Source organism: Xenopus tropicalis, chromosome 7 (genome assembly GCF_000004195.4).
Source record: "Xenopus tropicalis strain Nigerian chromosome 7, UCB_Xtro_10.0, whole genome shotgun sequence".
Lineage (NCBI taxonomy): Eukaryota > Metazoa > Chordata > Amphibia > Anura > Pipidae > Xenopus > Xenopus tropicalis.
Window position 1 is genome coordinate 23794102 of NC_030683.2, and position 20524 is coordinate 23814625.

A 20524-nucleotide genomic window follows, 5' to 3' on the forward strand; every position below is an offset into this window, starting at 1 on the left:
ACATGGGGCATTAGGGAGCCACATGGGGTATTAGGGAGCCACATGGGATATTATGGAGTGACATGGGGTATTAGGGAGCAACATGGGGTATTAGGGAGCCACATGGGATATTATGGAGCAACATGGGGCATTAGGGAGCCACATGGGGTATTAGGGAGCCACGTGGGATATTATGGAGTGACATGGGGTATTAGGGAGCAACATGGGGTATTAGGGAGCAACATGTGGCATTAGGGAGCCACATGGGATATTATGGAGTGATATCGGGTATTAGGGAGCAACATGGGGTATTATGGAGTGACATGGGGTATTAGGAAGCAACATGGGGTATTAGGAAGCAACATGGGGTATTAGGGAGCCACATGGGATATTATGGAGCGACATGGGGCATTAGGAAGCAACATGGGGTATTAGGGAGCCACATGGGATATTATGGAGCGACAAGGGGCATTAGGGAGCAACATGGGGTATTAGGGGGCCACATGGGGTATTAGGGGGCCACATGGGGTATTATGGAGCAACATGGGGTATTAGGGAGCCTTTGTGACAGGTATTGAAGGACTAAGGAAAGTAATACACAGTGGGGCGCCAATATGTTGGTCACATCCTAATGTTTTAAATCACTAACTTTTCCTTTGAGCAGTGATTATGTATAAAAACTAGACTGTCCCAGGGTTGCTCACTAAGCTTTGCGCCTTGTCGCCATCTTTGTAGTACAGGTATGGGACCTGTTATCCAGAATGCTCGGGACCTGGGGTATTCTGGATAAGGGATCTTTCCGTAATTTAGATCTCCATAACTTAAGACTGCTAAAAATCATTTAAATATTGAATAAACACAATAGGCTTGTTTTGCCTCCAATAAGGATTAATTTGATCTTAGTTGGGATCAAGTACAGGTACTGTTTTATTATTACAGAGAAGAGGGAATCATTTAACCATTAAATAAACCCAATAGGGCTGTTCTGCCCCCAATAAGGGGTAATTATATCTTAGTTGGGATCAAGTACAGGTACTGTTTTATTATTACAGAGAAGAGGGAATCATTTAACCATTAAATAAACCCAATAGGGCTGTTCTGCCCCCAATAAGGGGTAATTATATCTTAGTTGGGATCAAGTACAGGTACTGTTTTATTATTACAGAGAAGAGGGAATCATTTAACCATTAAATAAACCCAATAGGGCTGTTCTGCCCCCAATAAGGGGTAATTATATCTTAGTTGGGATCAAGTACAAGGTACTGTTTTATTATTACAGAGAAAAAGGTAATCATTTTCAAAAATTAGAATTTTTTGCTAATAATGGAGTCTATGGGAGATAGCCTTTCTGTAATTCAGAACTTTCTGGATAATGGGTTTCTGGATAAGGGATCCCATACCTGTATCTCTTAAGGGGTCTTGTGGGCTGTGTACTTTAGTAAAGCTTTCCTATTTTCTGGATGGCCACAAGGAAGCTTCGGGAAATGATGTGACATGATGCTTAGGGAGTCAGATCCCCAGAGCAGTGCAAATGGGCAACATGGCACCCCACAGTGTGTTACCCTTTCATTGTCCTTTAAATACAGGGCTCCCTTGCAAGGGGGAGAGCACAGCTTGCACCTGTCCATGCTACAGACATGAGCAAAGTGTGGAATATTACCTTATTTGTTGCGTTGTGTAAAGGTGGCCAAACAAAGGCCAATAATAGCTGGCAATTCGATGGCTGATAAGAGCTGCCTGAAGGGTTAACATATGTATGCACAATTCTAAGAAGGTCTGTGTATGTGCTACTTAAGTTGTTATGATTACCTTGACCATCCTGTCTCTGTCCAAGTTAACACTGCCAAGATGGCAGCTAACTGGCCCCTGTATGGAGCCCTCAGGAGGGTCTGTTTGAATGATACCTGTTAGAAAATAAAAGAGGTTTGCTAATAATAAAGATAGCCATTTCTTCTCCATATTCAGGACAACTCGAGTCAGAAGCATATCTATATGGCGAAGCTGTGTGAGGGAGGGGGGTATAATTTAAAAAATATATACTTTATTATATATCAAAAATATTTTTTTTTAAAAAAAGACAATCTTTTGTGTTGTAACACTTTTGAAATAAACAATAATCTGGGCATAATAAATAGAGATGATCCGAATCCACTAATTTAGGATTCTGCCGAACCCCAAATCCTTCGTAAAAGGTTTGGCAAATACCGAACGGAATCTGAATCCTAATTTGTATATGCAGTGCTCCTTAACTGATGAAGTATCTTTAATTGGATTAGCATTTCCCTAGTTGCTATGTAGAACTCATAGGCATTTAGTGTGACCTCTTAGTTCTCATCAATTATTTATTTTTTTATGATTTTATTATTTATTGAAAATGTTCTATAATCCAAATCCATATAATCTCATAGACTCTGGTCCAGAATCTTCTAACCCGAGGACATTGCCACCATGTATGGTATACTGTACCCTTCTCTCCACATCCCCATAATGGATTGTATGCACTGTTTATAATATATATACTGGATGGGACTAAGTACCGTCTGAGTAGGGACTTGTGGCCAGACTCCAGTAGTGAGGTGCTGATGGAGCAATGGGCTACTGCATCCCAGAGTTTTTGCCATTTTTGCTCATCCAGTGAATATCCTAATATCCTGCTTGTATGAGAGGATTGAGGTGGACAAGCTTTCTATGAGAGTCCAGTATATGTAGGATACAACTCCCTTGGAGTAAGGATGGGTCATACAAATTAATTCTAAGTGGGAGGACAGTGGAGTGTCCTGTCCTTTATGCTTTGATTTAAGAACATGAGAGACCTGGAAAAATCTAAATTGTTCCAGAGGATCAGCTGAGTAGGTTTGTTGGAATCTTTCCCATTTGAGAGGACCAAAGCAGTTCTCATCATTTGTATTGTGGGGGATCTTTCTTTCTATTTCCCATAAGCCTCAGTAAAGTGTACCAACAACTGACCACCTTCTGAAATAGTTTCCTGCAATTCTCTCATATAAGCAAGGATATTATTGAACATGGGGAGAAATGGATTAAATATGAAGTCCGGGGGACAGGGCAGGTTAATTCAGCTTGGGAGTGCAACAGAAGTCTAACTAATGGGAGGCAAACTCTGTTACTGGGGACCCCCCTGGCCCCCATTACCTCCAAACCCACCTAACTGGCTACAGGTACCTCAATCACTCTATAGCAAGGATGTATTTATTCTCTTCCTTTTTCTTAAAATGAATGTTGCTACAAAAATAAATCGAACCCAGACCGCAAATCAGCGAGCTACAGTTACAGCCACCTAACAGATGCAAATAGCCTAAAACAACGTTTCAAAGACTCCCTGCCAGGCTTTTCCTTTCATGTGCATGTTGAGCCATGCTGTGTGGCTGGCCACTTGGTCTCAATGGTAAAACTATCATCAAAATAAAAGTTTTATTTGTGCCTGAAATCAATGTGTAATAGGTAAAAAAATACTAGATCTTTAAAATGGCCTTAGAACAGGGGTGGCCAATACGTCAATCGCGGTCCACCAGTCGATCCCCCGTGGATTCCTGGTGGACCGTGATCAAGCCGGGGATGCCGAGGTGCTGCATGAATGCGTATGTACGCTGCGTCACGTACGTATGCATTCACACCGCACTTCCACATTCACCGGTCATCGGTCGATCGCTACCGAAAAAATTCTGGCCAACCCTGCCTTAGAATATTGGGGAAGTTTCCTCAAAAATTATTTAAGTGTCATGTTCTAAAATGAGGCTGTCCCTGGCAGGCCTGGGCTGTGATTCAGAATAGGTCCTGGCATTTCAATTACTCCGAGGCCAAACAGCCCCCTATAGGCCAACTAAATAGTGACTGTCTATGGCATCTTCCAACAGCTCCTCTGGCATTTGCCAGAATCCACAGATTGCCAGTCCGGGCCTTGTCCCTGGATATCAGAGATAGTTTGCAGTTGCACAGATATCAGTGTTATAATGCACCAAAGTGATTAATAATCTGTTAAATACAGTATATCCTTATAATACACAAAAGTCATGAACATACTGTAAATGATATCCTTATAAAAGGTGCATATTGATGGCATCAGTTATAATCGGTGCTTAGTGATGTAATTTCTTTCACATGACTCACTGAAACTGGTGTATTATAAATAATAATGTGCCCCCTACCTTGGAGTTACATGACCTGCATAAAACCACTCTGCCTTCAGCCTCATGCTTTTATGTGATCATGGGACTCCTTGACGATTTATAATATCCTTATATTTTACGACAGGGGCTACATTATTTACAGGTCTGGACTGTGATTCAATATAGGCTCTGGCTTTTCAGCCACGTGCCATTCTCCATGCATCACCCACTGCCGCTGCCACACACATGGCCCAGTGCCCTCATTGGGGTCACTTCCCTGGGCTGCCATCAGGGGGGCGAGAGGGTAGTGTTGTGCCGGGCCTGTGAAATACTTCTTCCGTAAGGGCAGGGGCAAACTCCACTGACACCCAATGCACTGACTTTCAATTAACACGTTAAGTCAAATGAATTATAGTATAACGTGAGCTGGTTATATGGCACACAAATTTTTTTGTACTGAGCACTTGTGTTCATGTGGGGCCCCTATATAAATAACTTGTATGGGGCCCCAAACTTCCTGATGGCAGCCCTGGGCAGGTTTGATTTTCCCATCAACCTGAGGAACCCATCGTTGATGTGGTCCTTGCCCTGACGGCCTGTATCGCTTAGATGGGCAATATCAGGGGAAGATCCACTTGTTAGGCAGCCTTGCCCCTCTGGCATTTGCCAGAATCCACAGATTCCCAGTCTGGGCCTTATTATTTACTATAAAGCTGTGATGTCGTTAGTTACAGTATGTTTCCAGTGATGTCAGTTGTGTGACATGTCTCTAACAAGTACATTATGGAAAAGTACCTACCCTCTAAAATATAAGGATATAAGAAGTCACCCTCATGGAGCGCAAAAACACTGGGGCAACACAATGCTATAACTTTCCCTTCATTCAAAGGGAATGGAAATTGCCACCATGCACATGTTTACGCACAGGCACCACTGCTGGAAAATGCAGGACCTGGCTCATAGCGGTGATTCTCATTCCCTAACCCTCCTACAGAGCAAACAAACACTGGAAATCGCCCAGTGTGCCATTAAATTATCGCCGGTGGGATGGCATTTCGGGGAGATTAGTTGCCTGCGAAAAGGGAGATTTTTTTGCGGGCAACTAATCTCCCCTTGTGCTGCAGCCCTAAAAGCTTACACTCTAATTAGATGCATGGGCCAAAGAAACAAAGTGTAGATTCAAGTTAGAATATAAGTGACAGCCTACTTTTGAAATAAACGTCTTCCCACTTGTGCTCATGCGTGAACACTTGAAGCGCCAAAGCCCCACACCCTGTGCTTGTGCAACAACAGGGGGGACAAGATAAAGGAAATGCCCCTCCTACCAGGGAAATCATTTGTGCATGTAAAGTGTACCGCCACTAGTTCTTATTGTTTAAAAGCAAATCAGCCAGAAGTTCAGTTCTGTGCGCCCATCGTAGTGTTACAATGGATTCTGAGCTTGTCTGTTGTAATAACTCAAATCAACTGAACTTGCTTTCACTTTCGTTAGTACAGATATACCATGCCCTGGATAGTGAGAACCTTCAAAGAAGAAAGAAATTGTGAGCTTGTATTACTTTCTGCTGTAACAGTATATAGCATGGAGGTTTATCTATATATATGTATTACAAAATAAACATATTTTATGCATTAGGGCTCTGGGCCAGCAGCAGTGTGTAACTCTGTAATGGGGCGGCCAAGTCTAAAAAAGCTAATAGGTTTGTAAATATGCTAAATGACAACTTTTTATTTCAGACAGAAATAGTCAAGAGAAGAAGTCAAGAACTTACTAGGAATGATTCTCTTTTTGTCCTGGTAATATCTAATAATACTGAATCTCTAACATTTGTGTGGGTGAGCATCTGGGGAACAGTGATCACAACATGGTCTCCTTTGAGATAATGCTACAGAGACAGCGCTATAAGGGAGTAACTAAAACGCTCAATTTTAGATGTACAGACTTTGCCAGTATAAGGGCATCTCTGCAATGTGTCAACTGGGAAAGGCTTTTCATGGGGTTAAACACAGAAGGAAAATGGAATATCTTTAAAATGTTGCTTAGCAAGTATACGGATCAGTATATTCCCCTTGTAAGCAAGGAAAGTAAGGTTGGTAAGAAAAAACATGCTTTTAAAGCTGGCCATAAACAGTATGATCCGCTCGCTTGGCGAGGTCGTCAAGCGAGCTAATCTCCTGATATGCCCATCTGTGGGTGAGCGATATCGGGCTAATTCAGTCGTTTGGCCCTAGGGCCAAATATGTACATAGCAAACACCCTTATCATCACAGGGGACGGGGGGGTCAGTTGGTTGATGAGAACAGTGAAAAAGCAGAAATGTTGAACTTATTTTTCATCTGTCTATACATCTGAGGAGCCAGATAATGAAGGCTTCCCTTGTAATATGCCCAGTTCTAGTAATTTAGCTACTGGCGCATGGGTCACTCGGGAGGAAATTCAAAAGAGACTTGAACATGTAAAGGTAAACAAAGGTACAGGGCCGGATGGGATTCATCTCAGGGTATGGTGTTGTCATTGCCAAACCTCTTCTCTAAATTTTTCAGGATTCATTGAAGCCTAACTTCTTCTAAAACTGTATGAAGATGTTTTACAGATAAATAGAATATTAGAAGATAGGAATCCCATGACTATAGAAAGGCACCAAACAACCACATTAGCATCTTGTTTTCCCAGCCTCCCTTAGGCTCACAGTGTCAGTCAACCCCTCCCTCACCTTGTTCCATAATTAAGTGATGGATTCTGGGACTTAAAGTCCTTCTTCTTTTCATAGTATGCAGTGCACAGTCTCTCTGTATAGTAGAGGGACTTCAAGTCCCAGAATTCATCACATCACAATGGAATAAAGCAGACTTCATTAGGTAGCACGTTAACACAGATTTTGATTGAGTAGCGTATCAGTGTGTTTTGTGGTTGCCATGTCTCCCTAGCAACCAGAGTGCAGTTGACATTCTAGGCTGGAGAATGGTCACTGCAACAAGTATAGGTAAACTACAACATTCAGCAAGTCTGTATGAAATAAAAAATCAGAGTTTTACTGAAGAATGTTAGTTATTCCATTAATAACCAGGAGACTGCCTGACAGCATCTTTATATATCTGTACAAAGCCACCCAATCAGAATAATGTTATTTTCACGTGACAATTTGATATATTGCCTTGAACAAAAATTCACTCAGCTCTCGCCAGCATTATCAGCGCAAAAACTAATTATTGGTGTTTAATAAAAGATCAGTGGGGATTAACGATCTACATGAATTTTATTAAAATTACACATAATAGAAACTCAGTGAATGTAAGGGAAAGAAAAGAAAGCCTCTTTGCTGTAGGTTCAGGAAGTCGCTAGTCTTCAAAGACTTCCCGGCGCTTTTGGCAGAGAGATGGAGTTGGTAATGATTCGGGCCCCCTACTCCCCCCCACCCAACACTTGTACATGGAAACTCCCTAAATACCCCAGTAACTGCAATGTGCACCCTTGCACAGTATAGAAGAAACAAGGCAGGAAGGGCAGTCACATTGGGGGTTAATAAATGGCACTGCCCAGGAGCAGTAACCCATAGCAACCAATCAGCATTGGTGACCAAAACAGCACCAAGATCAGAATGAACATTTTCTAATAACTTAGGGATTCCATAGGTGGGAGATCAATGCAGAGAGACAGGAGAGACTGAAACTCCAACACATTTAAAGGGGTTGTTCACCTTTAAACTACCTTTATGGATAATGTAGACATTGATATACTGAGACAATGTGCAATTGGTTTTCTTTATATATTGTTTGTGGTTTTTCAGTTATTTAGCTTTTTGTCCAGCAGCTCTCCAGTTTGGAATTTCAGTAGCTATCTGGTTGCTAGGGTCTTGTCTACCTTAGCAACCAGGCAGTGGTTTGAATGAGAGACTGGAATATAAATAGTAGAGGACCTGAACAGAAACATAAAGAATAAAAAGTAAGAAGAAGAATGATAAAAAACTCACAGAGCAATGGGTTTTTGGCTGCCAATGACCCCCCTTTGAAAGCTGGAAAGATGTAGAAGAGAGTAGAATTTTGGCCCAGGTCCTAACACCACAAAGTGGAAGCCCTGTTAAAGGAATACTAAATCAGTAGTTCTACAGCTGCTGCTGCTGAACTGCAACTCTCGGACTGCTGGAGTGGATGCTGGTAGATGCAGCACTAAGGGTAAAACTGTAAAAAAAATACTTGTAAATAATAAATTACTTAAATAAGAGGAAAAAGGACCAAAGGGTAAACTGCGGCTGAGAAACCAACATTTCCTTTATCAGTAACTAAGGCAGTGGTCCTCAACCTCCCTAATGCCGCGACCCTTTAATACAGTTGCTCATGTTGTGGTGACCCCCAACCATAAAATTATTCCTAAGACCATCGGAAATATGTGTTTTCCAATGGTCTTAGGCGACCCCTGTGAAAGGGTCATTCGACCCCCAAAGGGGTCCCGACCCACAGGTTGAGAACCACTAAGCACCCACGGAGCAAGTTAGTCCCCCGTGATTGATCGCTGCTACCACAGGCAACTAAGCGCTTCGAAATGCCTTTACACTAGCAACAATAGGAGTTGCTGGTATAAAGGAACTTTGGAGCGTTGAGGGCTCTGGCACACGGGGAGATTAGTCGCCCGCGGCAAAACTCCCTGTTCGCGGGCGACTAATCTCCCCGAGTTGCCTTCCCCTGCCATCCCACCGGCGAACATGTAAGTCGCCGGTGGGATGGCAGACGCGGCGGGGCGATTCCGAGTCTTTTTCGGCGATTTGCGCAAAATCGCGCCGCCGCGTCTGCCATCCCGCCGGCGACTTACATGTTCGCCGGTGGGATGGCAGGGGAAGGCAACTCGGGGAGTTTAGTCGCCCGCGAACAGGGAGTTTTGCCGCGGGCGACTAATCTCCCCGTGTGCCAGAGCCCTTAGTCTCCTGCTGTAGCAGCAATCTATTGTGGGCAACTAAAGGTCCCCATACACGGTAAGATCCGCTCACTTCCTATGGGTGGGCGATATCGGGGAGCTTGAAGTTAAAAAAAAAAATGTAGGCGGCAATGGGGCAGTCGGTTCGGGGACCGCATCAACGAGCCGATGCGGCCCCCCATCCGACTGAATCTTTTAACCTGGCCGATCGATATCTGGCCAATTTCAGGCCAGATATCGGTCGGCCAGCCCGCTCGTTTCTGCCCCTACACGGGCCGATAAGCTGCCGAGTCAGACCGATATCGGCAGCTTCTATCGGCCCGTGTATGGGGGCCTTAACTCGCTCCGTGGATCCTTAGCTTAAATATTTGGTCAGGAAGATATCTGCCCTGGACCCCCCAAGGAATAAGCGGTGGCTCCCCTGCTAGGGACTTTTTTTGCCTTCCCTTGGGCCAGCATTCAGAGTAGTTTGCATAATTCCAATATGACACTACATTTTTTGCCTCACTAGCCCTGTTCCCCTGGTGGTGAATAGAAGAATTGCCCAGTTTCAGAATTTCCTTAGTTCAGTTATCAGGGGCTCGAACCCTCTACTACTGTAGAACTATAACTCCCATCAACCCCTCCGGGAAGTTCTGTTGGTATTTTTGTTCCAGACAGAGGCAGCAGCCAAACAGTAGCGGTGGGTTTATTATTGACATGTCTGTGTGGGTGTCTCCCAGAATGCTTGTGTTGTACCTTTTGTGGGTCTTTTTTTCAGCATATTGTACAGAAACATAGACGCTGATAGAGAGGTTTTTCTTGCAGCTTATAAACCTTAAGCTTCCCCTTTGTTTTGTATTCATCTGAGTTTTTCCGGCCAGCTTTGCCATTGATATAAGAGAGAAGGAGCTGCCTGCCTGAACTGTGGAGCCTGAATGGGGGAAAAGCAATGCACAGAGGAGGCTTCAGCACCTGGCCTGGCCTGGTTTCAAGTTATTTTGTTGCCAAAGGCTCCAAATATAAAAAGTTTGGAAACAATAATAAAGCAAATCTGGAGATCTAATCTCATAGTCGCTACCAGCAAATTTACAAAAATGCTACAAATGTTCTAACAAGCCCAATGTGCAGTAATAAGGCTTGCACCCTTGGCAACTGGGGCGGCCCACATTCTTCCACCTCGTGCCTCTACTGGATATTCCAACATGCTGTATCCTATAGGGGTAACATATTCCCTTCAGTATCTTTCATGGGGTAATGCTTTTCTGTAAGTACCCCTACAGATTAACTGAGGGGGTCTGGCATTTGCGGTACAAGTTATTGAGTGTTTTGGCTGCAGTTGATCAATAATAGGCGGCGCTGCTCTTGGCCAGACTTAAGGTAGCCATACACTTAGCAATAACGATCTTTCCTAATATATTAGGCATTAATCTAGTGAATCACACACTAATGGGTTATGTAATAAAAGGAAAGTTTGCCCAGGAGCAGCAACCAATCAGCAAGTAGAATTTATTGGTCACCTGTAAACATCTTATTGGGTGCTATAGGTTACTGCTCCTGGGCAGACTTAATGCCCTTTATTACATATGGGGGTAAAGCCGTTATTGATGCCGCACCAGCACTCGTGCAGCAGTCGCAGTAAAATCCCAGGTGTGCCATTGACCCACTTACAAGTCAGAAGCACCACGTGCTGTAATTCTACCTGCCAGTGCTGCCAGTTATAGCTCAGTGTGTGCTACAAGTTGTAACAGGTCGGTGCCTGAGTCACTGCCGGAATATTCCCTCTCATTGCAAGGCATATCTGTGCTGCTTATTCTTATACAATACCCCTTTCTCAACTGCCCTTACAGCTGACTATTCTGCCTGCTCGCTGCCCTACGTGGGGTGCCCGGGCTCTAGTCTGTAACATGGTGCTGGTTACCCTGGTGCTGGGAAGTATCACTGATCCCTGCAACTTCTTGATTTACTTGTTCAGCAGTAAGACTCACAGTAAGACTCATGGGACACTCAGGCAAAACATGCTGGGCTTGCCCCCTTAACCATTTTGGAAAATATTGGCAAACAGCAGCCAGTTGAATAATGGGAGTTATTATTCATTTATATACCATAGCTGCACTACATATGTATGCACACATTACAACATATCATTCAGACATGAGCTATAAAGCACTAGTGTAACATTCCCCTTTAATGGGGTAGAATAACCAAGCATGCCTAAAGCTGGACATGTCTGAATTTGGTGGGTAAGTCTGGTGATGGAGCTTTGGCATGAGTGGTCAGGGCAGCTCAGGGACTTGATCATGCTTGCAAGGGGCTCTTTTTTTATTAGGATCCCATTTTACTTGCTGGAAAGCTCCACCACTCAGGGGGCCCACGTGACCAGCAGGCTAATAATTGGGGGACCCTATAGGGGTGGCCCTGCTAACTTTGTAGTATGGGGGCCCATGACGAGCAGTTGCCAATAGCAACCAATCGGTAAATAGTTTTGAGTCAACAAAAGCAATGAACAAGAATTTAACTGATTGCTACTGGCAGCTGCCTTTCTGGCGTATAGCACCTAATTAGTACTGTCATTCTGTCCAACTGTTTCCATGGTAGGTGGGTGGGGGGCACTTTGTCTTTTTGTTGTATCACAGGGAGGCAGCGGCAGGAGCATATTAGAAAGTCACTTAATTGGGAATAAAGGGAAACTTAAAAACAAGATTTCTCACTGGGGCCTGTGTTGCTTCGTGCTGCTGCTGAATCAGGGGGTAGTAACAGTTATTTTTTTATTATTTTAACATTTTTAAAAAGGTGCTTTTCGATGCAGATTTAATCTATTAAATTAATTGAATCTATGTCTTTTACTATTCCAAGATCAAATAATCAATTTAACCAATTTATTCTGTAAACTTTGCTTTTTCCCTCAGTTGACATAATGTCACCTAAAAGGAATGAGAAGAAGCAGAGTGAGCTTATAGCAGTGTGTTTGTGTAATGCACTTATCTGTCTCTGATATTTATCTCTGCTGAATGGGTGCGGCCGGCCTGCTGGGGAAGGGGACGTTGCCTGGCACTGTGACAAGCTACATCCTTGGCGGACAGTAAAGCTGCCTGTACATGGGCCAATATAAGCCACCAACTTGGCTGAAATAATGGACTTGCCCGACACCCTGTCTGGTTGCCCAGTTAATATCTGGCTGAACTCTAAGGCAAATCTTCTTGCCTTCAGGGCAATAACATACTGGCTTCTACAATGTATCACTCAATGTATCAGCAGATACCCCTCCATAACTGTGTAATGGCTCTGACTCTGCCAGTATAATTGTGTTATCACTCAAAAATGCTCAGTGCTACATTGGCAGTGCTACATTGGAGAAGAGGCACTTGAGGGGGGGGGGGATATGATACAGTAACTATTTATAAATATATAAGGAGGATCATATAATAACCTCTCTAATGCTTTATTTACCAGTAGGGCCTTCCAGCAGACACGAGGGCACCCAGTCCAATTAGAAGAAATGAGGTTCCGTCTAAATAATCGTAAAGGGTTTGTTACAGTGAGAGCTGTGAAGGTGTGGAATTCCCTCCCCGTGCTGGCTGATACATTAGATAGCTTCAAGAAGGGGCTGGATGGCTTTTTAGCAAGTGAGGGAATACAGGGTTATGGGAGTTGATCCAGGGGCAGGTTAATGCCAGGAATCCCACTTGTCCATGCATCGAGAAGGGGGTTCTATTGCAAATATCATTTCAATGGACACAATTTAGAGCTTTGCACTGATAACTGTTCAGTACCTGTTCTATAGTGATCACTGGGGCTGCCCCAATGCCCTGCAAAACAGTAGCTTGAAACCCCCCCATGGTCAAAAAGACATCAGTAAGGATATCAGTCAGGCCGATAAGTGTTTGAAGTCTATTTACCAAATAATTAGGACTCGTATCGATGGGATGTTATTCTAAGAAAGCCTGTGTAACAAGAAGAGGCGGAGCATTTATTTTATGCATTAATACATTCAACACATAGAAAACAAAGGATGCATAGTTTATGAGGAGAAAGTGACATTGTTCCTTCAATTACAGGTATGGGACCTGTTATCCAGAATGCTTGTGACCTGGGGTTTTCCGGATAAGGGATCTTTCTGTAATTTGGATCTCCATAACTTAAGTCTGCTAAAAATCATTTAAATATTGAATAAACCCAATAGGACTGTTCTGCCCCCAATAAGGGGTAATTATATCTTAGTTGGGATCAAGTACAGGTACTGTTTTATTATTACAGAGAAAAGGGAATCATTTAACCATGAAATAAACCCAATAGGGCTGTTCTGCCCCCAATAAGGGGTAATTATATCTTAGTTGGGATCAAGTACAGGTACTGTTTTATTATTACAGAGAAAAGGGAATCATTTAACCATTAAATAAACCCAATAGGACTGTTCTGCCCCCAATAAGGGGTAATTATATCTTAGTTGGGATCAAGTACAGGTACTGTTTTATTATTACAGAGAAAAACAAAATCATTTTTAAAAATTAGAATTATTTGCTTATAATGGAGTCTATGGGAAATGGCCTTTCCGTAATTCGGAACTTTCTGGATAATGGGTTTCCGGATAAGGGATCCCATACCTGTACCTCAAATGTGAGTTATACAGTTATTGTCAATGTCTGACCTCTCGGAATGGCTTTCTCGTGTGTAACCCTCTAACTGTTGTGGCACTTAAACCCCCAGCTGCCCAGCATCCCCAATAAGAAATAGTGGGGCTGCAGTTACACGCTGTGAGACTGAAGGTAAGGGGGACGCTCATGTTAAAAAGAACAGTATAATAAGGCAAGATTTGTTAGTCTTCCTTTTTTATTTTTTTGGCGGTTTCTAAAAACATTTACATGTTTTGCTCTGCAACTCTAAGGCTTGAAACGTCAACTGCTATCTGGCTGCTAGGGTGCAATTTCCCTAGAAACCAAGCAACAGCTTTAAGGGAGACCAAAAGGAGAGGGTCAGCAATAAACAATAGAACGTAACCCTCACAGTCAGCCTTTCAGTGGCAAGGGTCGGTGACCCTGACAACCAGAGTGCATTTTATTCTGCAGGCCGGACACAGACAGGATAGAAAGCTAATAAGCTGAATAAGTTCAAAAGCCATACAAAATAAATAAAGAAGACCAATCGAAAAATTGCTTAGAATAGCTCCATATAAATTAATATGAGAGTGAACACCCCCTTTAATATGTAGCAAGTGATTTGTCAGTTGTGCTTTTTTCTCAACCAATACTTGGCGTCCGGCAGACCTAAAATGACCCCCGATATCCACCCCCCCAGCTGAAAACACATGTTTACGACCCTCTGCTTAGTAATTAATATTGTAACAATGGTAAGAGCATCTTTATATTAAGGAGTAGTCCACCTTTGTGTTAACTTTTAGTATGATGTAGAGAGTAATACTCTGAGACAATTTGCACTTGGTCTTCATTTTTTATAACTTTTTTTTTGTTTAGGAGCTCTCCAGTTTAACTTTTCAACAGTCATCTGGTTGCTAGGGTTTACATTACCTTAGCAACCAGGGAGTGGTTTGAATGAGAAACTGGTGTATAAATAGAAGAGGGACCTGAATAGAAAAATAACTTATAGAAAGTAACATTAGCAATACAATTGTAGCCTCACAGAGCAATAGATGTTTTGCTGCTGGGGTCAGTGACCCCCATTTGAAAGCAGGAAAGAGTCAGAAAAGGTAAATAATTAAAAAACTATAAAAAAATAAACAATGAAGACCAATTGAAAAGTTGCTTAGAACAGGCCATTCTATAACATACTAAAAGTTAACCTTGAAGGGTACTGGGTTATCTGATAAATTAGGGGGAGGGGCTAATAACAATAATAAATAGCAGAGCAGCAGAGCTTATATGAAGTAGAGCTGGATAAAAAAAAGCAAGCGACCAATAGAAATCTGCATATAAGTCTCTTGTAAGATAATATACATTTCATTTGTAAATAAATAAATATATACATTATTGTACATGGATTGCCCCTCCCCCGCCCGCCCGCCCATGAACGTGTGCATTTTAATCTTTATACAACACAAGGCTGAGACACTGGATGCACATTAGGCTTGGAATACAAAAGCATATTGTCAAAAGCAGGATAAATTAACCCCAAGACAGTTGATAATATTACAGGATTTGTACAGATTAAAAAAAAAAAAAAAACAGCGAGGCTCCTCCCCCCTGGCCGCAGCTGCTGTCACTTGAAATTGGCGTAATCGGAAAATATGTCAATGTAGTCTTGTACCACTTTATAGCAGAATTCATATTGTTCCTGCAAAACAGAACAACAGCCGGTGGTGTTACCATGGAAACAACCATTTCAAATTATCAGGGTTGCAGCGAGAAAGAAGGGGGAGTCGGAGCTGATTTAGAGCGACATTTAGGGCGCGGAGCTATGCCCATACGGGAGGGCTGGCCAGTGAGCCGTGTGTTCTCTTACCAGTGTTTGCACCATATGTGGTCTTTGCATCCGTAAACTTTTTATGGTCTGGAAAACATCCAGCAATCCTTCCGCCTTCACTCGCTCCAGAATGTTACTTAGTGCAATGAATGTCCCTGTTCTTCCAGCTCCCGCGCTGCACAGATACATAAAGATACATTGCTTATATCCACATTATCACTGACTTAGTAATATACACCATGCACCATCTCTCCCTACTATACCTGCTATCCCACAGCCCCAGTCCCTTCCCAGAGGCTATTATCCCTCCACTGCTACTATAGGCACCATCTCTCCCTACTATACCTGATATCCCTCAGCCACAGTCCCTTCCCAGAGGCTATTATCCCCCACTGCTACTATAGGCACCATCTCTCCCTACTATACCTGCTATCCCACAGCCACAGTCCCTTCCCAGAGGCTATTATCCCACTGCTACTATAGGCACCATCTCTCCCTACTATACCTGCTATCCCACAGCCCCAGTCCCTTCCCAGAGGCTATTATCCCCCCACTGCTACTATAGGCACCATCTCTCCCTACTATACCTGCTATCCCACAGCCACAGTCCCTTCCCAGAGGCTATTATCCCCCCACTGCTACTATAGGCACCATCTCTCCCTACTATACCTGCTATCCCACAGCCCCAGTACCTTCCCAGAGGCTATTATCCCCCCACTGCTACTATAGGCACCATCTCTCCCTACTATACCTGCTATCCCACAGCCCCAGTACCTTCCCAGAGGCTATTATCCCCCCACTGCTACTATAGGCACCATCTCTCCCTACTATACCTGCTATCCCACAGCCCCAGTCCCTTCCCAGAGGCTATTATCCTCCCACTGCTACTATAGGCACCATCTCTCCCTACTATACCTGCTATCCCACAGCCACAGTCCCTTCCCAGAGGCTATTATCCCCCCACTGCAATGAATGTCCCTGTTCTTCCAGCTCCCGCGCTGCACAGATACATAAAGATACATTGCTTATATCCACATTATCACTGACTTAGTAATATACACCATGCACCATCTCTCCCTACTATACCTGCTATCCCACAGCCCCAGTCCCTTCCCAGAGGCTATTATCCCCCCACTGCTACTATAGGCACCATCTCTCCCTACTATACCTGCTATTCCACAGCCACAGTCCCTTCCCAGAGGCTATTATCCTCCCACTGCTACTATAGGCACCATCTCTCCCTACTATACCTGCTATCCCACAGTCCCTTCCCAGAGGCTATTATCCTCCCACTGCTACTATAGGCACCATCTCTCCCTACTATACCTGCTATCCCACAGTCCCTTCCCAGAGGCTATTATCCTCCCACTGCTACTATAGGCACCATCTCTCCCTACTATACCTGCTATCCCACAGCCCCAGTCCCTTCCCAGAGGCTATTATCCCACTGCTACTATAGGCACCATCTCTCCCTACTATACCTGCTATCCCACAGCCCCAGTACCTTCCCATAGGATATTATCCCTGCACTGCTACTATAGGCACCATCTCTCCCTACTATACCTGCTATCCCACAGCCCCAGTACCTTCCCAGAGGATATTATCCCCCCACTGCTACTATAGGCACCATCTCTCCCTACTATACCTGCTATCCCACAGCCCCAGTCCCTTCCCAGAGGCTATTATCCCCCCACTGCTACTATAGGCACCATCTCTCCCTACTATACCTGCTATCCCACAGCCACAGTCCCTTCCCAGAGGCTATTATCCCACTGCTACTATAGGCACCATCTCTCCCTACTATACCTGCTATCCCACAGCCCCAGTACCTTCCCAGAGGATATTATCCCCCCACTGCTACTATAGGCACCATCTCTCCCTACTATACCTGCTATCCCACAGCCACAGTCCCTTCCCAGAGGCTATTATCCCACTGCTACTATAGGCACCATCTCTCCCTACTATACCTGCTATCCCACAGCCCCAGTACCTTCCCAGAGGATATTATCCCCCCACTGCTACTATAGGCACCATCTCTCCCTACTATACCTGCTATCCCACAGCCACAGTCCCTTCCCAGAGGCTATTATCCCACTGCTACTATAGGCACCATCTCTCCCTACTATACCTGCTATCCCACAGCCCCAGTACCTTCCCAGAGGATATTATCCCCCCACTGCTACTATAGGCACCATCTCTCCCTACTATACCTGCTATCCCACAGCCACAGTCCCTTCCCAGAGGCTATTATCCCCCCACTGCTACTATAGGCACCATCTCTCCCTACTATACCTGCTATCCCACAGCCCCAGTCCCCTCCCAGAGGCTATTATCCCCCACTGCTACTATAGGCACCATCTCTCCCTACTATACCTGCTATCCCACAGCCCCAGTCCCTTCCCAGAGGCTATTATCCCCCCACTGCTATTATAGGCACCATCTCTCCCTACTATACCTACTATCCCACAGCCCCAGTCCCTTCCCAGAGGCTATTATCCCCCCACTGCTACTATAGGCACCATCTCTCCCTATTATACCTGCTATCCCACAGCCACAGTCCCTTCCCAGAGGCTGATTTTTTTGTTCCTGCATTCCTGAATTGTCTCCTCTACTAAACTATGAGCCAAGAGTCTTTAATAAACACTTTTGCAACAGCCAGTGTCACATACCTGCAATGTACAACAATTGGGTGGTTCCCTGTCTGTTGCTGCTGTTTCTGGACTGCTGCAATGAGGTCGATCATTCCTTTCCCTTCTGCAGGAATCCCAATTTCAGGCCAGCCATGAAAATGAAACTGCCGAACCAACCGAGTCTGCTTTTCCTATAAGGGAAAAAGAATTATTAGTAGATTAAAATTCCATGTTATTTATTTAAAGGGGTAGTTCACCATTAAATTAACTTCTAGTATGATAGCAATATTCTGAGACCAGTTTTCTTTGTTGTGGTTTTTTAATTTTTTAACTTTTTTTTAGCAGCTATCCAGTTTGGAATTTGGGAAGATATCTGGTTATGGTCCAATTGAATTTAATCATCAGCTATCATGATTACATTATTCTTGAAATAATGAGCAAAACAGTTACCTGGCTGCTTGTAACTATGAAGTCTCTCACACTTATTGTGTCCAGGAGTCGGTCACTTTTAATTTCTATATTTATTTCCCCGTGCGTTACAGTGCCCTCCGATGGCCAGTACTGGCAGCATTTTTCCTGTTGAGAGATGGGCATCAGCATCATTAAAGTTGGAACCATTGCCTGTGCTAAACTGCACCAGTGGAGTTGCCCATAGCAACCAGTCTAATCATTGCTACAGGTAACTGCACTTGGGTAATTTTGTGGCTTAGCAGGTCTTAATATTAGTTAAAAACTCAATATATTTTATTGTAAACAATACGGTGCCAACATAAACGGGCCAATGCCACCGGCTGGGCGACCAAGGAAAGAAGCACAGAGTAAGTTACCTGCTCCCTTTCCTGCAGCTCTGTGAGGATGACAATAGTATGAGATTTCCATTCCCACACCATCCTCCAGAAATCTTCCACTGTGTGAGGAAGTGGCCCTTGGGTTGCAATAAAATAGTCTTTCTGCCGGTAACCCTGGAGAAAGAAAGCGACATTAGTAAGGTGCTCTCTCCATGCACCCCCATCCCATAATGCACTGCTTTCTACTAATGGCTACAGAATGGATCCTGTGGGAGACAGTGGAATGGCACATTGGTGGGTGGAACCATGGGAAATTGCCCTTCTGTTGACCTGCATGGACACACAGCATTGGGGCTCATGTACTTATCACACAAATCAATGGAGGGGGGTAATTCCCAGGATTTTACCAATCGCCCATTAAGCTAGAAATGGTGCAGGCAGGTAAACACTGGCCATTGCCTCAATACTCTTCTAGCATAAACTGATGGTCCAAAGGTCCTGGCTCAGAGCAGGGAGCAGGCCGTGGTGGGGCCCACCAAGTTTTTTCTGTTGTCCCAGTGGTCCAGTATGACCCTGGGCAGTAGCTCTATAGGTGAACCAGGGGAAGGCAAAAAAAACCCCATCTGAAGCCTCACTAATTTGCCGCAAAGGAGAAAAAAATCCTTCCTGACTCCAAGATGGCAATCGGACCAGTCCCTGGATCAACTTGTACTAAGAGCTATCTCCCATACCCCTGTATTCCCTCACTTGTACTGAGAGCTATCTCCCATACCCCTGTATTCCCTCACTTGTACTGAGAGCTATCTCCCCTACCCCTGTATTCCCTCACTTGTACTGAGAGCTATCTCCCATACCCCTGTATTCCCTCACTTGTACTGAGAGCTATCTCCCCTACCCCTGTATTCCCTCACTTGTACTGAGAGCTATCTCCCCTACCCCTGTATTCCCTCACTTGTACTAAGAGCTATCTCCCCTACCCCTGTATTCCCTCACTTGTATTGAGAGCTATCTCCCCTACCCCTGTATTCCCTCACTTGTACTGAGAGCTATCTCCCCTACCCCTGTATTCCCTCACTTGTACTGAGAGCTATCTCCCCTACCCCTGTATTCCCTCACTTGTACTGAGAGCTATCTCCCCTACCCCTGTATTCCCTCACTTGTACTGAGAGCTATCTCCCCCCTACCCCTGTATTCCCTCACTTGTACTGAGAGCTATCTCCCATACCCCTGTATTCCCTCACTTGTACTGAGAGCTATCCCCCTACCCCTGTATTCCCTCACTTGTACTGAGAGCTATCTCCCCTACCCCTGTATTCCCTCACTTGTACTGAGAGCTATCTCCCATACCCCTGTATTCCCTCACTTGTACTGAGAGCTATCTCCCCCCTACCCCTGTATTCCCTCACTTGTACTGAGAGCTATCTCCCCTACCCCTGTATTCCCTCACTTGTACTGAGAGCTATCTCCCATACCCCTGTATTCCCTCACTTGTACTGAGAGCTATCTCCCCTACCCCTGTATTCCCTCACTTGTACTGAGAGCTATCTCCCCTACCCCTGTATTCCCTCACTTGTACTGAGAGCTATCTCCCCTACCCCTGTATTCCCTCACTTGTACTGAGAGCTATCTCCCATACCCCTGTATTCCCTCACTTGTACTGAGAGCTATCTCCCCCCTACCCCTGTATTCCCTCACTTG

The 20524-nt window shown here is 44.3% G+C and overlaps 1 protein-coding gene across 1 annotated transcript in view; it reads right to left on the reverse strand.

Moving 5' to 3' along the window:
* Window positions 1-14910: 14910 nt before the first annotated feature.
* ptpre (protein tyrosine phosphatase, receptor type E) overlaps window positions 14911-20524 on the reverse strand; it is a 111892-nt gene continuing 106278 nt past the window's right edge. Inside the window, exons 16-20 of the mRNA XM_004912717.4 lie at window positions 18866-19000; window positions 18489-18614; window positions 18078-18229; window positions 15448-15583; window positions 14911-15279 (exon numbers count right to left, since the gene is read on the reverse strand). Coding sequence (XP_004912774.1) covers window positions 15205-15279; window positions 15448-15583; window positions 18078-18229; window positions 18489-18614; window positions 18866-19000 — 624 coding nt within the window. The 3' untranslated portion in view covers window positions 14911-15204. The remainder of the gene's footprint in view (window positions 15280-15447; window positions 15584-18077; window positions 18230-18488; window positions 18615-18865; window positions 19001-20524) is intronic.